General features: G+C 40.4%; 1 protein-coding gene and 1 non-coding gene across 2 annotated transcripts in view; one reads left to right on the top strand and one right to left on the bottom strand.

The window, feature by feature from the left end:
• Nucleotides 1-82: 82 nt before the first annotated feature.
• The window catches only part of LOC115576914 (cilia- and flagella-associated protein 47-like), a 46,136-nt gene continuing 25,564 nt past the window's right edge, over nt 83-20,654 (bottom strand). Inside the window, 26 exon segments of the mRNA XM_030409555.1 lie at nt 83-400; nt 693-858; nt 1,434-1,595; nt 4,893-4,972; nt 4,974-5,068; nt 6,681-6,865; nt 7,318-7,441; nt 8,316-8,399; nt 8,506-8,662; nt 9,070-9,174; nt 9,558-9,669; nt 10,337-10,444; nt 10,641-10,816; nt 11,329-11,426; nt 11,539-11,592; nt 12,150-12,261; nt 12,901-13,074; nt 15,256-15,399; nt 15,729-15,794; nt 15,884-16,011; nt 16,459-16,600; nt 16,703-16,929; nt 17,236-17,341; nt 19,481-19,617; nt 19,730-19,776; nt 20,341-20,427. Of these exon segments, the coding sequence (XP_030265415.1) occupies nt 209-400; nt 693-858; nt 1,434-1,595; nt 4,893-4,972; nt 4,974-5,068; nt 6,681-6,865; nt 7,318-7,441; nt 8,316-8,399; nt 8,506-8,662; nt 9,070-9,174; nt 9,558-9,669; nt 10,337-10,444; nt 10,641-10,816; nt 11,329-11,426; nt 11,539-11,592; nt 12,150-12,261; nt 12,901-13,074; nt 15,256-15,399; nt 15,729-15,794; nt 15,884-16,011; nt 16,459-16,600; nt 16,703-16,929; nt 17,236-17,341; nt 19,481-19,617; nt 19,730-19,776; nt 20,341-20,427 (3,268 nt within the window). The 3' untranslated portion in view covers nt 83-208.
• Nucleotides 13,407-13,477, top strand: trnag-gcc (transfer RNA glycine (anticodon GCC)). The gene has a single exon. It is a non-coding gene; the product is annotated as a tRNA-Gly (tRNA).

Raw genomic sequence — 20,654 nt, 5'->3', positions numbered from 1 at the left:
AAAAAGGGCAAACTGTGAAAGCCATCACCATCACCGCCATGTGGTAATGTGTCTGTCCAAATAACAGATCATTTTCCAAACATAAAGGTATCTCTTTAATTGAAGGTGACATTGTCTGGTAAATGTGACCAGACAAAAACACGAAAAAGTCTAAAAGGAAATTACACAAAAATGAAAATCCTTAGCTGACTGAGAGTGAGGATGTCCTTTATCTGCGGACTTTGATGGGGGATGAGTTAGCCAAGGTGGGAAGACGAAGGTTAAGAGCCACAAAGTTCTGTTGCCGTTCATTGGCTGGACGTGGCAGAGAACAGCTGCCATTGGTGGATGTAGTGCAGAGGGGTTGGAGGTCATGAGGGGTTTTTCCTTTCACCTCGTAGGTCCACTGCATGTCTGCTGCCTGTAACAGGAGGGTCGTGCAAATCTATTAACTGTTATGTGTGTATGTATATGAATAGGTTACGACAGGTGAATATGTTGGAGCACGCATCTGTAATCTGTGACAACTAACATATATACCTACTGCACTACTGGAAACAGGTAAAAGTTAGACTATAACAGTTATGACCAGTAATGAAGTGGTTAAAATAAACTGATTTCCAGTCAGTCACTATAATTTATCACCGTAACACAGAAACTACAAATCAACACAAAAGTCAATGAGATTATCAGAGATAAAATCCCTTAAATACCTGGATACAGAGTCTTGCTCTGTGCCTGCCATCTTTGGTGGGTGTGAAGGACACAATGATGAGAGCGCCGGTCGAACCAACAGGAGGTAACTTCCCCGAGGCTGGAGTCACTGTGAACTCGCTGCTGCTGCCTGGCAAGAACGCTGCTGTGAACGGCTCTGGCCTCCTGGAACCAACTCTTCATATTAACAGCTTGCCAAGAGCTGACACTATCTTCCAAAAACAAATACTGAAGTGGATAAACAAATGAAAAAACTATTCAAAAAACTATTATGTGTGTTTCTACCAGAGGAAAAATAAGGTACATTTATCGCCTCAGCTGTAGTTCCTGGAACACTGACACAGTAAACAAACAACAGGTGCCTCTGGTTTTAATATTAAGGGTCGACATTTCTTGCACTGATTATTGATGTTACAAGCAAAGCTACGATGTCAGTCTCCTGACTTGGTGAAGACAGAGAGAGAAAGTATGTCTGTGTGAGGAAAAGCGGTGAGCAGAAGAAAACTAGATGGAAACACAGCAACCAACAAGATAAACAGTAATGTTTCATTTGATCTGATTATTGATTTAGAACTAAATGAGAAATCTTTGCATAGATTCGTTAAATCCATTCAAACATCAAAGTAAATGTAAAGAACAGGAAGTCTGTACTTCTGATGAGGCAGAAAAACAAACAGGAATGTATCAGAGGGACTTTTTAGTTCCTAGTTTAGTATGAAAAAACAATTAAACACACACACCTGGTGGTGCTGGTCAGACGGAAGCCCACCGCTGACGTCTTTCCCACCTCAGTGATTTCAGTGAGGATGACATCGTCCACCTGAGGCTCAGTGGCGATGAGAGTGATGGGAACCTCCCAGATCCTGTCGGACCCACACTGCACAGCTAGGACCGCTGAGCATCTGGACAGGGACACACACACACACACACACACACACACACACACACACACACACGCACACACAATGAGCTGCATTGGAGTAAAAACCTGTTTACATTTGGCTCAAAATGGCACACAGAAGAACACCTCTGATTCGGAGTCTGCTTTTCACCCTTCTGTTTTCTTCAAATCATTCTTCCACTTTAATTTATCTTGAAAAGTGTAATTTGAGCTTTCCTATTTGTCTAAACCAGTCTTTAATATTCCCACTTTCAGCTTATGATACTTGGTCTCCTCATCTCACTGCCCACGGCAGAGAAATAACTTGTAGATAATGGAAGAGCCTATTAGCAGCACCACACCCCCCCGTCATTTCCTCATGGAGAAGTCATTAGCTCTCGGAGGTATTGATTCTACTAGGGCACGCCTCATTAATGGACTCCACAGATGAAGATGGGAGCTGATAAATGAATGCACTCTTCACTCAGCAGGATGTCACATGCAATGTACAGTAAGGAGGACCGTAGAGAATAGGTAATCGTGATTTTAAACAGTGAGATGGGATGGTGAATTTCCATTACGAACAAGTCAAATTGGATATTTTGTAAAAAGAAGTCACTACAGCATTTATTTTAAGCAAGACAGGGGACTTGCTGATGGCTTCACATTATCCCACTGATCTACAGGTAGTGGTAATGTGCCAAGAAACACAGGAAAATGCCAGCAAAGACAGGGAAGTAAAATTCCCTGTCTTTAAAATTGGATAGCAAATGTTTTATGTGGAAGGAAAGACATCTAACTGGTTTGTTGGACCCCTACGATAGACACACTGAGAAGCACTGAATGTAAACAGAAGTTGTGTTCGTTTCCAAAGGGCACCTCTAAGCTATGGAACCCTGCCAATAACAGTTGGCAGAATAATTAGATTTGCAGCACTCATCAGAAGAATTTTACATTTTTAAGCAATAATAAAGCGAAAAATAAAATAAAATAGAAGTTTGAAAAACAGTCTTTACATGGGCAACACATATTCATCACCATGTAATCAAAACTGAATCGTTTAGATATAAGATGATTAAGTTAATGAATGAAAATTGCAGACGATTTTATTCTGAAGCTCACATGATAATTTGCACCTGTCACGCAAACAAAGTGTTATCAAAAGAGGAGACCCCTGGGAAGTAGAAAAGTAATATAAAAGGAAGAAGAGTGTTTTGTGTTGTCTCACAGGCTGCATCACTGATGGATTGTAACACTGATTATCTTTTCCGTTGAAGCCTTAATTAATGACTAGTCCAAGACAGATGAATCCCCTGGGACGATGTATTAGCTTATCACAGATAATTTGGTATCTGCGTAAAGTTTGGCTGATAAATAACAAGGAATGTCAGGAAGGAAAAAACATCAAAGATGGACAAAGTCAAGAAAAATGTGTGTTAAAGTTTGAGCATTGAGTTTATTTTCACCTCATCTTTATGTCCCCTAAATCCCTCTAAGGACATGATAAAAAAAGAGACAAAAATGTTTGCTATATTTTGTGATAAAATATCAGCCAAAGTATGATTAGTGTTATAAAAAGTACTGAAAACTCATACTTGAGTAACAGAAAAGATACTGTGTTAAAATATCACCTTGGTAGAATTCAAAGTCACCAACACAGGATAGCTACTGAGTTAAAGTCTTTAAGTTTTTGGTATTCAATGTTCTTAATTATCAAAAGTAATATTGTGGCAATAATTGTATTAATTAAAAAGTATCAAAAGACCAAGTAAAGTAAATCATACATGGTTTAAAATGTACTTATATACTCTATGTAGTGTAGCGAAGTGAAGCACAAGTACCTCAAAACGGAACTTAACTACAGCACTTGAGTGAATGTACTTAATGGATTGGGCTAACACTTACCAAAAATGACTAACAGAGTGCTGGTGCAATTATTATTGTAGTAGTATGAGATTTGAAATAATTTTTATAGATTGATCTTGCATGAGAAGAATTGGCTCAACAATTCAAAACTGGCTCACCAAGGATAAACTGCGTAGGCATGTGAATGTATAACACTTCAGAGCTAAGAAGCTCAAAGTTAAACTCTCGCCAAAATCGGCGTAATTATGCTTTGACACGAAGGTTTGACTCATATACATTCACAAAAAAGCCTAGGTTGCATTTTGACGAGTTTCACTTTAAGTAAAAAAAATAATGTCCAAATGCTTTATCTCACTGATTGTAACATGTGGTTGACTGGAAAAGCAGCGAGAGAATCCCTCGTGTTTCAAATTTTAAAAAGTATTTTATGCGGTTTTAGGTGTAACCAAAGCTAATGTGTTTTCTATGTGGATGTGCCCTAACATGGCAAGTACAGTTAAAGCAGAGGAAGCTACTGAGCCGGTCTTCCTCTTTAACTCTGAGAGAGCACAGTAACCTTTAGCTACAAACATTAAGACTCAGCACATGTAGACAGTCAGTAATAAATGAATGCGGAGGCCACACCCACCTGAGAGAGAGAGAAGATGAGAAAAAGCAGAGGTAGAGGGAGAGGATACTGTACTGTAGAGGGAGAATGACAAGAGATAAATGAATGCAGTGTTTACGCAACGCTCAATGCAAGTGTGTTATCTGGAGAGAAAGAGAGAGCAACAAACAGACTGTGCCTGTGTGCCTTCCTTCCTGTTGTGTGTCTGTGTGCGTGAAAATGTGCAAGTACTCCATGCGCTTGTCTTGTTTTGCTGACTTATTATTAGCATCCTTTTGTTTTTTTTTTCATGCACCCAGGAGGTGTGCATATTTGTTTCTCTGAGTGTGTGCAATTTTGTGTTTTTCCTTTCCCTTTCTTTCCTGAGCATGTGCTTTTTAACTTCTGAAGTGTTTGTGTGCCTCTCTCAGAGTCTGCATAATCTCACCATGTGTGTATGTGTTTACTTCTGACTGGTAATGAGTGTTTGTGTATGTCTGCATCTCTCTCTGTCTCTGAACGCGTGAGCGTCTGTGTGTTTGTTTGGTTTTATAGTTTTTAATGTGGTTTGTGCCTCTCAAAAAGCACCTCTTTCTTCGATGTGTATTAATGTGTATAATGGTTTTTCCTTGAGTGTGCGAGGTGTTTGTTTGCTTTAACTCGGAGCAGCATAACCAGTGGAGTGGTTTTGTAAGGAGAACAACAGGATTTAACTTAAAAGCTGCTGCATCTCAGCAACAAAGGGACACATTCCTCCTCTGACTATCTGAATGTTTCTTTGTGTGTATTCTATTTTTCCTGCATACGTGTGCATGTGTGTCAAGCTGTCTTTGAACGAGTATCTGTGTATGTAGTACTGTAACCTACCTGCATGGCCTGAGGGGAGTGTAGACTACATTCAGGGTGAGTGTTATAATGCCAGTCTCAAGGTCCCTCTTTGCTGCTTCCGACGGAAGCAGAAAGGCAGTTCTCCACCTCTGAGCGCTGTGTGTTGCAGTCTGAACGCACCGTGCACAGGAAGTCTTGGATCGTCATGCTGTAAACTGTCCCGAAGTAGGTGGGATTGAGCAGGTGCAGGGAACAACAAAAGATAAAACTTAATGAGCTTCTGTGCTTAAAACATGTAGAATTTTTGTTGAATTTGATGTTTCAGTATTCTTTTTACATTATTCAAACATACTAAGGATTTTAGGAAACATAAAAAAGGACAGTGTGAGCCCAGACACTGACCCCCTTAAGCTGGACAGGTACTGACCAGGCGTGAACACCACCTTAAATACAGTATTCTATTTATGTTGTGTTCATAAACTGCGCAGAACAAATTTCAAAGTGTCAAAATTCACAAATAATAAAGAGCAATGTGAGGACATTGCAAAAATAGGGGCACTGACAAATTGCAGCTTGCTGATGTCACCAAAAGCTCACCCAATACAGTTTGTCTAAAAGTGTATTTCCTGCACTCAGTTTTCAAACATTGCATGGTTGTAGTAATGCTAAATTTCAATGATTCTTTAACAAAGCTCGAAGAAAAATGGTCAAAAAAGAAAAAAATGACTTCTATTGAATCTTATTAACTACAAAATAGTGTAAAAACAGCCCCAATGAATCAAACTGCTTTATGACATTAATTTAGGAACTTGGTTTTTGGTTTGTGAGGGGAAAACAGAAACAAGACAGAACCACACACAGGTGAAGTGGTTAAGGCTAATTTATGTTCAAAGTTACACTGTGCTCTGTGTTCATTTTGTCCATATTTTAGCACACTGTCTGAAATTTTTATGGATAGGGACCAACCAAGAAGTCTTATGCAAGTGGTGAGAAGTTTTAAACATCTGTGTGTTACTTCGCCCAGGTATGGACACAAACAGTTAATACAGAACAGCTGGGAGGAGATTGGACTGTGGCAAAGATATAGCGGTGATCTGTGCAAGACCGATTAGACTCCGAGCTGTGCCCTTAATGGTTGTATTGCTTAACATCCAACGCAAAAGGACCCACGGAAGTATGTGGGCAGGACGGATGCATCTATTTTTCATGCATGAAGGGAGCATAAATGAGCCTTCAGATGAAGAACTGCAGAAGCATGTAATTAAACTGAGTAACACCCTTTACTTCACAGCAGCACAATGTAATTTGTCAGGTTTTATCTGCACACAAAACCAGTAACTCTACCTGTCAAACAGTGGGTGTTACATGTGAGACTGCAGATCAGTATATGGTTAACACATATCAGATAAAAACAAAATCACAATTGGTGATTTTCAAACAAAACTCAGCCATGTGTCATTTTTTTCTGACACTCCTACCTCACTGTGACTGAATGGGATGTTGTCTGAACTTTTTTCCAACTTTAAAAATCTCTCAGTGTTTTCTCTTTCCACTTGCGACATGCTGCTCTGATTATTTACAGAGAAGCCAACATAGAACGTGATCGTCAATCAATCACCTGCTGAGCTGAATCACACAGACCCTGACACATCTCATCTCATTATCATTGTAGGTACTTGATGACAGTTTAAATAATCTCCTCACTCATTAATTAAATATGTGGCTTTTCCTGTGTGATGGAGCGAACATGTAAAACACCTCATCACTGTAACAACGCTTAAAAAATAACCCTAAAACTATTTAATACTGGAAAAAACTGGCGCACACCTTTCTGGCCTTCCTGTTCCTGATTCCCCGGCACACACCCAGTGAGCAGTACATCCACCTTCGTTTCCAACTGGCAGCCTGCTTCACAATGGAGCACGCCAAGTGGTGAGCTCTCAACAGGCACTTCCACGGGAATCCCACGGAGAGGGTAAATCCAACAGATGGTTGATGATTCCTGCTCTGACCTGAAAAATGTATGTGGAGCATTTCATAAACAGTATTTACACAACATTTAGGATTAGCAGTGAACCAGTACTTATGCAAATATGAGGTATCTGTATTCTGACAGCCTTTTGTGTTTAAAGGCAATAATTTAAGTTCTGAAAACTGAGCTGAAGCTGTTATGCAATGCTGTAGAAGTACTGGAATATGGTGCCTTTGCCAGCATGTGTTTCCTCCAGGTGCTCTAAGGTGTGAAAGAGAGTGTGAATGTGAGCTGTATGATAGACAACCTGTCCTGCGTGCCCCTTTCCTGCTTCTCGTTGTATGAACTATTCTTCATTTTGTTTACAGCAGAAACCTGCTCAGATGTAGGAATAACGGAGGCTAATGAGTTCTACCAAATGTCTAGAAACTTGTCTGAGAGGAGGAATAAACTCATGCACACAACAACACACACACACACACACATACTCACCTCTTGTTGTCAGGGCTGCTGAGGAGCTTCATACTGATGCAGAGCCATGCCTGTTTTACCTCCATAGAGTTAGGTGCAAAAACCACAGGCACATCAAAACTGGCTCCTTCACTGATCTGTATCCCTGCAGCCAAGATGGAGGAAAAACACACCTTCATCGATTTGTTTTCTGTTCAACAGCCGAAAGACAATTTAAAACCTTGTCTGAGGAAAACACAACTAATTAAAATGCATTGTATCGGACATCTGCAAAACCTCTGCAGTTGATTTAAAGTAAACTAGAAGAAATTTGACTTGTAGGAAAAGCTTTGATTTATTTGTAAGATGATGAAGACAAAGGCTCTACATATTCCTACTGTCAGTTAGTGAAACATTTTTAAAAGGTCTCAGCAAATGTTAAATCTGCAATAATTGTGTATTTGGCCAGGAATCACTCATTATTATTTAGTAATACAAATTATTGGCACGTTACACACTCAGCAGTCAGAGAGCAACATCAGTTGGAGTTATGTTTGTGTCTACCTGATGAATGTTAGTTCAAATATTGACTGGGCTTTTAACTCTGTTGTTGTCTCCACCAACTTCCTAGAACAATGTCTGTCTCTTTAGCTGCTACATGCTCCACTGTGTCCACCAGCTAGCCCCTAACTGTGCTAATCAGGTAGTGTACAGTCGTTGCATTTCAGTGAAATCCATGAGAGTGAATCAACACAATCAAGTTGCAGAAAAAAACCCTTAACAATGAAGTGAAAGAGTCCAAGTCTGTAGAGATGAGCGTAGCTGCAGAGCTGAATGATTAATTACTGTTTGTTGGTCACTGCAATAGCCCCATTTTACAGAAAACAGCCATCTGATCCATTGTTGATATAGAAAATATTGCTAGGGCAGCTTTAAAGTTCACTTTTGCTTTCATTTATTTGAAGTTTTGTATGCTCAGCACTGAGTTTTGGAAATTGAATGTGCTGCCTGATGAAAAGTTAATGTATGAGTTAACACACCTTTCTTGTGGCTCAGAGGGACAGAGAAGACGTCCATGTCTGTAGAACCTTGGTGGCAGTTGGAGGCCTCACTCGGATCCTCATCTGAGACATGAGACGGACAAAGTGCACACAGTATCAGGAACATGTCTGAGTGTGTCCCAACTGACGACTGAGTGTCTGCTGGAGAAAAACTTGAAGTGCCTGTGACCTGTGAGTGTGATATCGAGCCAGACTGGGTGCTCAGTGGGGTTTGCAAAGGGAACAGTGATGGAGCTTTTGGAGCCAATCAGGGAAGAGATGCTCATTGGCTCCTCGCTCTCTGGATAAAGGCCATGTCCACTCAGTGACACACAGAAATCCTGCAACTAAAGAAAGACAGACAAATTACACATGCGCGGGTGACGTAAGCCAGAGAAATCAAGAAAAATAAGAAATTATGAAGAGAGAAAGATTTGTTCCTATTATTCATATCTTCCAGCCTTCATGAGCAGCCTCCTGCGCCTTAAATAAACTATACAATCTGGACCAATGAAAAGCCTTATGAGGTGATCTGATTGCTTCAAGCTTCATGCTGATGACTGGGAGTGATGAGGCAGAAAATAAAATCAGGGCACCTGCTTAAACTAATTTAGGAGGAAAAAGAAGTGAGTTATTCCTGCACTCGCTGTATGTGTGTCTGTATGTGTTCTTGTGTGTATGTGAAGGCAGGGGAGGGTGATTTATGTAATCCATTCCCCCTCAGTTTGGGTGTGTGTTTTGTGTGTATATCCACCTCAGGGCAGGTGAAAGTGATCTTTGCAGTGTGCCTCCCCTCTCCAATGGATGAAGGACTAAAACGGACACCAAGCTGGTAGGAGGAGTAGGGTTCCACAGTAAGCTGCATCACACACACACAAACAAACACAAAGGGAACAGCTTTCATGGGGACAGTAAGGGAAGATAAACACACTCACGCTCAAAGAGAAAAACCCTTTAAATCACACTGCCAGGCAACCCACAGTTTTCCATCAAGATATACAGCCTCCAAGTGGTTTGTGTAAAAAGACAACAGCTGTTATCAAAGCTCTTAGTATACTGTGTGGTTCTTTAAAGAGATGAAATCCGAAGCAAAAGCAATCAAATATCCATTGTACTATAAAGAACATCAACAATAATGGTAAATACATTTCCCCAGGGGCAGGAGCAAGGGCACATTGAATGTATGTCATGACAAATAAAGCTTTATTGTGAAATAATGAAAAGGTGAGTGTGAGTACTAACAGTCTTTCCTGAATCAATTTCCAGTTTGAAGTTTCTGGGGTTACTGTTGGCTACATGCAGCTTCAGAGGCTCAGCTGTGGGGTTCACCAGGGGAACAGTCTGTCTGGTCCATCTGACAAACACACACAAACACAAACACTTAAATACTAATAAAGTAAGGCTGCCAAGGCAGAGAGGAGAAGTACAGATGGTCAAAAAAGGCCTGAAGTAAAGAATCGAATTCCCCATAAGGACCCAAATGCTGCATTTATAATTTACTGAGCTAATTAGCAGCTCCATTAATATGCAGCTATAATTGCCATTCATTAGTCTGTTAGTATGGTAAAGTGTGTCTCTGTTCATTAGAAGTCCAGTTTTAAACTCAGTGGAAAAACCTTTCTTATATATTATATATAATTATCACAGTGGACAAATTCAGCTCTTCTGTCCCTGCAAAAATCACTGATGTTTGTATTGATCCAGGGAGCTGGTTGGTCAGGAGGAATCTGGGACCACTGTGGGCATGAATTGTTAAAATGAAAATGACAACTACTTGAATAACAAAATCTATTTAAAACTAAATAATAAAATTAAACCTTTCCTCCAGCAAATGTAATGTAAACAGACCCAAAGCAGCAGAGAAGGAGCCTCACCCACACTGCTCAATTTCGGGAAAATCCTGAGGATGGGACTGTTGCCATGAACAAATTCTCAGTGGTGTGTGTGTGTGAGTCTATACAGTATGTGTGCATGCATTCCTAGCCAATAACCCTGCAGTGTGTTGGTGTGTGTGCACCTACTTGCCCAGCTGACAGCAGGCCTGTGGTAGCGTGAGGACTGGAGGAGGAAGAGCATAAAGCTCCAGTTGATACCAGAACTCCCCCACCTGCTCCGACTGGAACAAAACACTGGCAGCAAACACATAACAAACCAATGCAAATGCTGAATACGTACCACAAATCACAAAACACTGTCAGATTCAGTACAGGGCAGATTTCTCTTTTTACTGCATTCATATAAAGTATCTATTTAACAGAAATCATTACTCTGAATAATAAACATCTGTAAAGGAGGTTGTGTCAGTTACAGTGTGATAAGTCTTACCTGCCCATGCTCTTCCCCACTCTGCCAGGGGAGAATGTAGCTTTGTAGGTGAGAGTCTCCCACGGGGGAATTGAAACTGTGCTGGTGCCACTGATGTCATCTCCTTCCAGGTAGACATCCAGCATCATGAGCTCTCTTTGTGGGTTATTGACAGGGATCTCTATGGCAACTGAGCTCTGGGAACACATAATTTCAAAGATGACTGCTGTTTCTGATTTTTCCTTGTGATGATCTGATAATCTTTTGATCTTAGTCTGGAGGGAACAGTACACACTTCTTTAGGGCCTGTATGTTCAAAATATAATCATAATCCAGAGCTGAATTAACTCTTTTCATATTTCGTTCAATATATCCAGCAAAAGAACATTCCTCTTTATTGGCTGGACCAGCGTCTTTTCATTTCTAATCCCTAGAGCACCACACTACTCACATTTTATATTGAATTTGCCATGAGTAACAAGCTTTGTTCTGCTGCATTTTTCAAACAATAGATTTAAATTAAAGGCCAGAGGAGAGATATCAGCGTCAGATTTAGGTGCTTAGCAGTGAAATTGGACCACACTGAGGTCAGAATTGTGTCTTGTGCGCTAGTTATTATGAGGCGTTCCTATTCACAGTTGTCTTAAGTTGAGGCTAATGTCTGATAAGTACAACCACTTAAGTGTGCAAGTATATTTTCAGAGCTTACCTGAGCTGTACACTGTACATTTATGACCATATTGGGTGCTGCTGGCTCACAAATGATCTCCAGTGTGAAATGCACCATGTAGCATCCTAGTACATTTCCTGGATGAGAGAGACACATGTATAATATGGTATAAATGCAAACACACAACTTAGTTAAATGTTTTTGATGCTGCACTTTGATCTGCACAGTATGGTACAACAACAAGCTTACTTTTGAGTGTGTCTGCCTCCTGAATATCATCAATTTCTTGAAAAGACACAAAACCTGAAAGAAATGTGGTGGATGAAGTGCCCATGTTAGTTTTGTTGATGTTTTCTTTTACTTTATGCAATCAACATCTTATCCTACTCAACAGCCAATGAAAACATCCTGTAGATGTACGCAATGAATCTAATTTAAGATGATGACCTCTGCACAATTAACCTCAGTGCGCAATTATTTTCACTGAGTATTGTTCTTTTGAAGTGTTTTTACTCTGCTTATTTTTGTGTATCTCAAAATCAATGCAAATGAGGGAAAGCTAAATGATTTTTGGGGCTTAAATAAAGGTTTGAATACACAAATCAAGCAATACACAGTGGCCTAAAGCAATGCAACACCAACACTATACAGTGAAGCCACAGCATGTGAATGTAAGCATTAAAGCAGACATTTAAAGGACAAAAAGATTGTTTTAGCATGTTTGTATCAGTTTAAGCAAATCTAATACAATATAGTGAACAAACTGAACCGACATTTGAGGGCAGCTGCCTTCGCTGTCAGATCCTAACAAACCCCAAAACCACACAACCACAAACATGCAGTGGGGGAAAAAAAATCACCAGTCTGTTTTCCACGTTTCCATGGTGACACAGTCAGGGAGTATGGAGCACTGTGACCCGGTTTAATCTCCAGGGAGGGGGTGCCACTTACAACAGATAGATCTGTCACCACCTGGGTCCATGTGTTTTCACGGACAAGAAGTACAAATACAGAGGAAGGAGGAAATGAATGGTATTGAAGACACGCATGAACAAACATACATTCAAATAGATGCTCACTCACTTGCAAATGGGTCAAAATGCACACGGATGCCAAGAAACATGATCAGAGCCAGGACTTTACAGTATATATATATATATATATATATATACTGGTCTTCAGAGGATCAGCCCTACTGATTTAAACAACCCTCCTTTTCAGCCCTTAATCCTTTTCATCAGCAAGTTCATTCAGTATTTCAACATCTACCAATGGATAGGCTGTTGTGCAGGCAATCATGGTGGCTAGAGGATGGACCCAACTGACTTCGGTGACCCCCAAACAGCTAACAGGTCCGATCTTAAATTGTCTAGTACTTTATAAAATAAAGCATATCATAATTGTTAGATATCCGCTTGTTAGCATTGTTGTTGTGTACAGCATCCCAAGCACAGCATCACAGAGCCAGTAGCATGGCAGTAGACTCTAAAGTCTAATTCATTCAATTGGTTTAGTAATGCTTTCCTTTTCAAATGTGTTGTGCAAAACTGTAGAGTACACCATGTTGGCACATAACAGTGTGTGTGGCAGTTATTTGCATGGTGATTGTACCTTGAGGGTGACTTTGTTCTGCCTGTAGTTGGGGACGTCCAGCTGTGTGTGTGTGGTCTGGCCAACAGGGCAGTGTAATACCACATGGTCCACTGGCAGGGGGTGCTCTCCCACTCCTCTGAGGGTAAACACGTGCTCCGTACCGTCACAGTCATTATGCAAGGACAGCTTGCCCTGTGGGGGGAGGGATAAAGTTCAGGCAGTCAAACACACACAAACTTGTCTTCAGTGTGGAGTGTGTTCAGTTTGGAGTGTGTTCAGTGTGGAGTGTGCATGCAGAGGAACAAAGGCACACAGAGTCTCATAGGCTCTGTCAAACATTCTCAGACTGCCACGTTGGTTGATTACAGGGGGAACCATTGTGTTTTATATGTCAAAAAGCTAAGCTACTGAAGCTATGTCTGAGTAGAGTTACAGAAAGCCAACACAAGACTCAATAGCACAGTGACTGCCTGCAGCAGAGTGTTGCCTACTTAACCTCCGCCCCCATAAGCCCTCACACAAATGCATTGGTGGTTCAGTGGTAGAATTCTCGCCTGCCACGCGGGAGGCCCGGGTTCGATTCCCGGCCAATGCAACTTGCCTTTTTTTTTCTCCACTCTGTTCACGACAAAAACTAACAAAAGTGGAACACATACAACATACACGCTTTACAGGGAAGGTTAAAATGTATGCTAAAATAAACGCAATAGCCCTGTGAGACATAAACCTTGACTTCTGCAGAGCTTTCAACAATCCAGCAGCCCTGCCTCCACAGGAAAAGTTCCACTATGACACTGCATTTTGGATCATGGACCTCACTTGCAGGCCACAGTCAGGAAGTGCACTGGCTGCACTTCTCTTCCCCCTTAACATTACAGACTTCGAATTCATCTCAGGTTCCTTTGCAAGTTTCCCTACAACTTCTCTATTGTTAGATGCATCATCAAAGACACCATGGGGGAGCACAGTGGATTGATAGAGAGCCTGTCATGGTGCAACAACAATCACCTGATGCTCAATATCAGCATGAGCAAAGAGCAGGTAGCTGACTAGTAAAGGAACAGGAGAACCCTGTGATGTTATCATCCAAGGAGAGGAAGAAGAGAGGTCAAGGTCAAGGGAGTCTAAATAAAAAAATACAATAAAAAACAGGACTGGACAAAGAACACCTCTTCAGAAAGGGACAGAGCACACTGTTCTTCCTGAGGACACTCAGATCCTTCAGTGTGTACAACAGGCTACCGCAGATTGTCTACCAGTCTGTGGTAGCTAGTTCTTTGCTATTTCTTGAGCCTTCCTGGGATGGTGGTGGCAACAAGACTTATCACATTCTGTGGTCGGGTTGGAATTAGACAGCCTGGAGGCAGGGAGCAGGGACGACAAGATCAAAGTCATGCTGGATAACCCCGTTCACCCTCTCCACGACAAGCTAAAGCATATTGGGACAGATGGGCCGCTTGTTCAACCACCAGATTATCCAATTTTGATGTAAAATGGAGCACTTCAGGCACTCGCTTTTGCCAGGTGACATTTATTTATGTATTTAGTTATTTATTGATTAATGATTTTTTCATTTTTCATCCTTGGTATATGTAAAGTATCTAAATTGTTAAAAACATTTAATGTGAAAGATAAATAAGGGATTTATTGTACTTTGTCTATATTTCTCATATATTATTTTACTCGATTGAAATAAAAAAAATTGTTTTTTCTTCTAGCGTCCTGACAATTAAATAGATTAATTGTTCTGTAAAGAAAAAAAATCATGTTTTAACTGTTAAACATTCTTTATATATGAAAGACAAGTATTCATTCATCACTGTTAAGGATCGGCTACTACTCTAGATTGCCGGGTACTGCTGTCAAAAGGCTGTTTCTCAAAAAGAGAAAGGTCAGATGTACTGAAAAAAGAAATTTAATAAAAATATCTGCTGTGCTTCTTAGAAAAGCACTGGCAGCTTTAATTCCCAGATATAATCATAACAGCCACACAGGCTAGACAGTGTGCAGCTGTTTGAAGCATTGAGATAAGTGGTCGTACTTAAGCCGACTGCTCCCTGGGAGGATAGGACTGAGGAGGCTAATGAGAAGAAAGGCCAAATATGAGAGCTTGGTGAATGAACGTTGGTAGCAGGGGATTTAAAATTTGGCTGACTTCTAAATGTTGCTGATGTTGAATTATCTTAAATACACACAAACTCGAGGCCACTGTACTGCGAAGATGTCATGGTCTGCCAGAAAGCATATAACAAGCAAAGTTAGACTGCAAGGATGTGACAGGAGGAAGGAAGGAGGACAGACAATGAAGACAGACAGCATGCAAGAAAAGAAAGAAAGAATGAATCTGTAACAAAAAAAGAAAAAAGGCATTACCATGACAATGCATTGTGCTGAAGGCTGGAAGGTGAGGGGGTAGCAGACTTTTGTTCCTGCTGGCACATTCACAACCTCTGGGCCAGAGAATCCTTCACCACACACCTTAGCTTGGATTTTCCAGTCTTGGTGGGTCTCATTGTGCTGTGAGAGACACAAGGGAACTATTATTAGAAAAAATGTCCAACAATTGAAATAAAGAACCTTACACAACTGCAATTACAATAATTTTCTAACCTAAAACTTGGAATATGTTGGTTTAAGTCAAGAGATGCAATTAGTCAAAGATACATTTTAACCATGCTTTCGGGTTGCTGTATATTCAGGACCACTACTCTCTTCCAAGAAATCTGTTTCTCATTATAGAGGTAATATTATTCATCATTCATAATTAATCAAATGCTTTTAGCTCAGCCCTTATTAATAAGCAACACACACACAGACTGATTAATACATTTTCCCTTGCTCCTCACCAGTGGAATATCTTGCATGACTGAACGGTGAGCAGGCGAACAGAAGTCCATGTGGACGGATCTTTCCTGTGGTCACAAGTGAGGTTTTGCTCAAGTGAACCAACCGGCATTTCCATAATTTACAGGCTTAAGATCTGATATTGGTTGATGTCTACCTGTGAAGTAACCCGTGCCTCTAGCATGTAGACCCTAGTATCACACCAGGACCTCAGGACCATCTGACATGTAAACTGTCCGACGGAGTTTGCCTGGAAGCGTAATGGGATGTCCACACAGCCACAATCTATTGAATGGATGGAAAAATAGGTCCAGGGAGGAGGTGGACAATTGAAGTTAGTTAACAGTTGTGTGGGTAAATTACATGAGCTGCTATCATCGCTGCTACACCTTTAACCAGTACACTTTATATCACTGTTTACACCCTGTTTTATACTTAATACTTACCATTGTTGTATTAGCAAACATTAGTATTGAATAGGTTTTCAATTGTCATGGAAATACAAACAATAACTCACCAAAATGAATTTTATTCAATATGATAGTTCAGTGTCCTCTGGTTCCATTGGCAACTACTATTCATTAGAAAATGAATATCTGACATTTAATTAAGTTTTTAGAGCTAAATGGATAAATTTTACAGTCAGTCAATGCTGCTTCATCAACACTACACAAAAAAATTCTTCTATGCTGAGAGGAAATAAAGTATGACCTTGTTCGTGTGTGTGTGCACCTGCAAGATTCTTCCATGGTATGTTGCTGTCTTCTTTTAGAGGTATTGTTACAGTCCTGGGTAAAGTAAAATATTGTGGCAAAGAAACCTCAATGCTGTATTCGAGTTCTTTACTCTGCTGAGCATCTTTCAGGAGCTTGGCCTAATGGGAGTCAGCAGAAAAAGAGGGCCAGGTAAACATTAACAGATACTGCCTGCCTGTATATTCAAAGATCAGCTTTCCAGAGTGTGTATGTGTATGTACCTGTTGTTGGAGGAGCTTGCGAGCAGCTGTTGCTGCCCTCACGGTGCTGCTATGCAAAGTGTGTGTCAGCATCCGCCTCCTGTGTTCGTCAGCACTCATGCTGTGTTGACCCCAGATGGCCAGAGCTTGCTCCCAGGCCATATTGATCAGCGGCACACACACCACCTCCTCGCACACCTGCCCCAGTTGGCAGCTCAGGCTTAGCACTGGCACACACACAATTTGGTCTATTGGTAGAGAGAATAAATATTAGAGAAAATATTGGATTTTATCTGATTTGCTTTTCACTATAAATATGCTTCTTTATATTTAGGTGACACAGAGGAAAATCATCCTCTAATTATGTTAAACAAGATTTTTATTCCAATTTTTAATGATTAAATGATGTTGAGTGTTGACTGGTATTCAGAATATTTTTGGTAAATAAAACAATAAAATAAACAGCTACAGTAATTTACATTTACTTTCACTCAGATTGTGCAATGGTGCCATAAAATACTTTATGAGCAATTTTTGGGACACAGTTTTCCTACCAGAGTTGTTCGGGATAGAGACTATGTTAGAACTGGGCCTGGCAGTGAGAGGGGAAGGAAGTGGCAATTCTGCTGTGGCTTTTACCACATAGACCAAATCTCCCACCTAAAAGCGTACACACACACGCACACACACACACACACACACACACACACACACACACACACAGAAAGACATAGAAGAAGGTCACTATGTAAATACCTATCTTAAATATGTAATTTGGTTGTTGCCTGCTCTTAAAATTTGTCCCCACACAATTAAAGATACAGATATGAATATGATTATCCAAACTTAAAAACTCTAAGATTATAAAGATTCAAAAGATTAGTCTCAAATTGAATTGATTTCTGTGATGCAGTGCCTGTATTTTCTATGGAGCCCCAGACATGACATGGTCAAAAAAAAATAATTTAATTGTGGCCACAACATAGCTATAATGTGCGGACAAATTTCTTGGTATTTTGCAACAACTGCGCAACTTATTTTCTTGGTATTTCTTGACCATGAATTAGTATTTTGTGGCCACGAAATACTAATTCATGGCCAAGAAATACTCATTCGTGTCCACGAAGTAGGTATAATGTGTGCACGAAATACTAATTAATAATACTAATATCATTCCTGGATAGCTGGGTAAGGAAATCGAGCGCACCTTTTCTAGAAACTGCAATAGCCTACGTGATCTCTTTTAGGTGTTCTAGTCAATATCTTGTTATCCCACATTTAGGCAGTGCCTTTCACTGATCATCTCCTTTGAAAGTAGCATCATGTGTGCCAGACTCTCAGCTGAGGGAATACAGAGGCTATATGAGCCGCAGCGTTTAATGATGCCACCGAATGCAGCCGTGCAGTTACAGTAGCCCTCACTGTATGTATCACGTTGCCAAGGGAACCTATAGCCTATCAGTGATCAGAATCTAGTTTGTATTGATTTGCAGGTTGTTGTTGCTCTGACTCAACTACTGAAGGTGTCTGTAGTGTTCTCTGGACATTTGTCCTTCAATAAAATCACAGAAGATTAAAAATTCACTATATTATAGGCCTACTTAAATAACTGCCTAAATGCGTGATAACAAGATAGAATAGAATTGTGGCCACAATTTAGTATATGTTGCCACAATTCAGTATTTTGTGGCCACAAAGTGGTATTTCGTCAAAAGTTATAGCTACATTGTGGCCACAGTTTATTTATTTTTTGACCATGTCATGTCTGGGGCTCTGTAATTTTCCATTTCTGCTAACACAAGAAATAACAACAACTTTTATTTGAACAGCAGCATTAAAAACAGAGTTGCTAATACAGACAAAGCAAAACCAGGAAACTAAGGTAGACAATTTAACAGAATAAACACTCTGGAAACACAACATGCAAAACATAAATGTCAACATGTATAAATACAAGTGCAATGAATAAAAGCGATAAAGGACAATGAGAAGACAACATCCCATAAGAGGAATTAGGAATAGGAAGTCTATAAAAGTGGATTCTTCAGTTACGGATTTTGTGAGCCTTATCTCCTCAGGCAGGTCGCTCTGCCAGCAGGACCCCACCTAAGGATCTGAGGCTGCAAACAGGCAGGGGTCAAAATTCTTGCTTTGCATCTAGGGGCAAGACTTAAATGAGTTTTGAAAGCTATCAGTACAATCTTAAAATCAACTCTACATCAGACAGGGAGCCAGTAGAGAGAAGGCAGGACTGGAGGGATGTCATGTTGTCTGTTAAACCAAATAACAAGCCTAGGTGCTGCATTTTGGACAATATACATACAGACAAAGGACCAGTACCCCATATTCCCTTCCTTAGAATACAAGATATTTTCTAAAGGCCATATTTTCTGGCTGACCCAATGTCTTAGAGATAAACCTCTGCACTTTCTTTCTCAATGTTACTTGTACCTGATTCTTGACAAAACAAAATTCTAGAAAACACTCAAGCTCAATGCATTTCCCATTTTGTAATCTCTTCTAATGAAGCCAGGGTGCTGTCATGCAGACAGAGCATCAAATTGCACTGACAGGATGAAGATTTCAGTCAATTAATTCAAATTAATTTAGCATGCACTGCAGGTTTTCTCTATAGTCTAATGAATTAGAAATGTATCTTCAGTAAGTGTTCATAACCGTCTGCAATTTAAAAAATGTGAGTTAATGAGTTTGAAAATAATTTGTTTCAGGGAACCAGCAGAAAAGCCAGCCAGACACCCACACCCACACACACCCACACACACACACACACACACAGACCTGTGGGCAAACGAGCAGCACAGAGCAGTACTTGGTGCCTGGGCAGAAGGGCAGGTAGTAGATGTTCAGTGTGTCTGCTTGGCCTGACTTCAGACAAACACTCCTCTCTGCACTGAGGAACTCGCTGTCGTCACCATCTGGGCACACACACAAACATATATAGACAGGTATAAAGCTTGTAATTCACACATAAGCTTAAACAGAGTACCAAGCATATGTGTTCATACTTACTGAGATCTGACGACTTACCTTCCATCTCCTCCTTGCCACTCTTGTCTGAAGTCATCTTCTCTAGCCTAAAGAGAGCGGTGGAGGAAAATTATTCATAGCGCATGGATATCAGACTACACAAGCTGATTCAGGTGTACTACAGATGACCTCAGCCCTGCTTCAGATCCTCGCAGTCAACTCCTGATGAGGAGGAGGAGTTGGACTGTTCAGCTTTGAAGACATCTCAGGAGGTAAGAGTTGCATACTAACTAGCTATTCTTGATGACAACTCGGTACTCTCTCGGGGAACCACCTTGTACTTTACCTCACACTTCTGAAGCTGACTAGCAGGAGAAACACCCTATCCTTTTACCAAATAAGCTCGGAACTGAAAACAGAGCATTTTATGCTTAATTCTGCTTTTATGTATTGCTAGCTTGGAAAGTTTGCTTGAGAATGATGCCGGAGGAAACACCTAGCCTATGTTAATAAACATATTGTATCTTGTGCCCCCAACGTCCACTGAAAAAATTAGACATAATTTTAAACAAGAAGGCTGAGTTGTCAAAACATTCTTTTAACTGTGCATTTACTGTGTGTGAGTGTATGTGTGTGTGTTAGCTGTGTGCTATGAACGGTGCATGTGTTACTTGGCCTTGGAGGAGGCCTGTTGAACGAGGCTGTCTTTTTTCTTTTCAGGCTCCAGCGGGTTGACTGGAGACTCCACCAGCACCACCCTAAACACACAAGAGGTTTGACTTCAGCAATACAGCACAACAATGTTCCTTCTGTAACTGCTGCAAATGCTGTATATATTTTAGTGTGTTCAATTCACTCTGTTTATCTTGTATTTGTCTGACAGTATTCATTTATATATATACCCCTCCCTGTTATCTTTAGAGCTATGCATATTTGCATACACGATACCTAACTGCTTTTTGCACTTCTGGTTAAATGCTAAATT

The sequence above is a fragment of the Sparus aurata genome, chromosome 24, assembly GCF_900880675.1.
Source record: "Sparus aurata chromosome 24, fSpaAur1.1, whole genome shotgun sequence".
NCBI classification, from domain to species: Eukaryota; Metazoa; Chordata; class Actinopteri; order Spariformes; family Sparidae; genus Sparus; species Sparus aurata.
The sequence above is the reverse complement of the archived record's forward strand: the minus strand, read 5'-3'. Positions and strand labels throughout refer to the sequence as shown.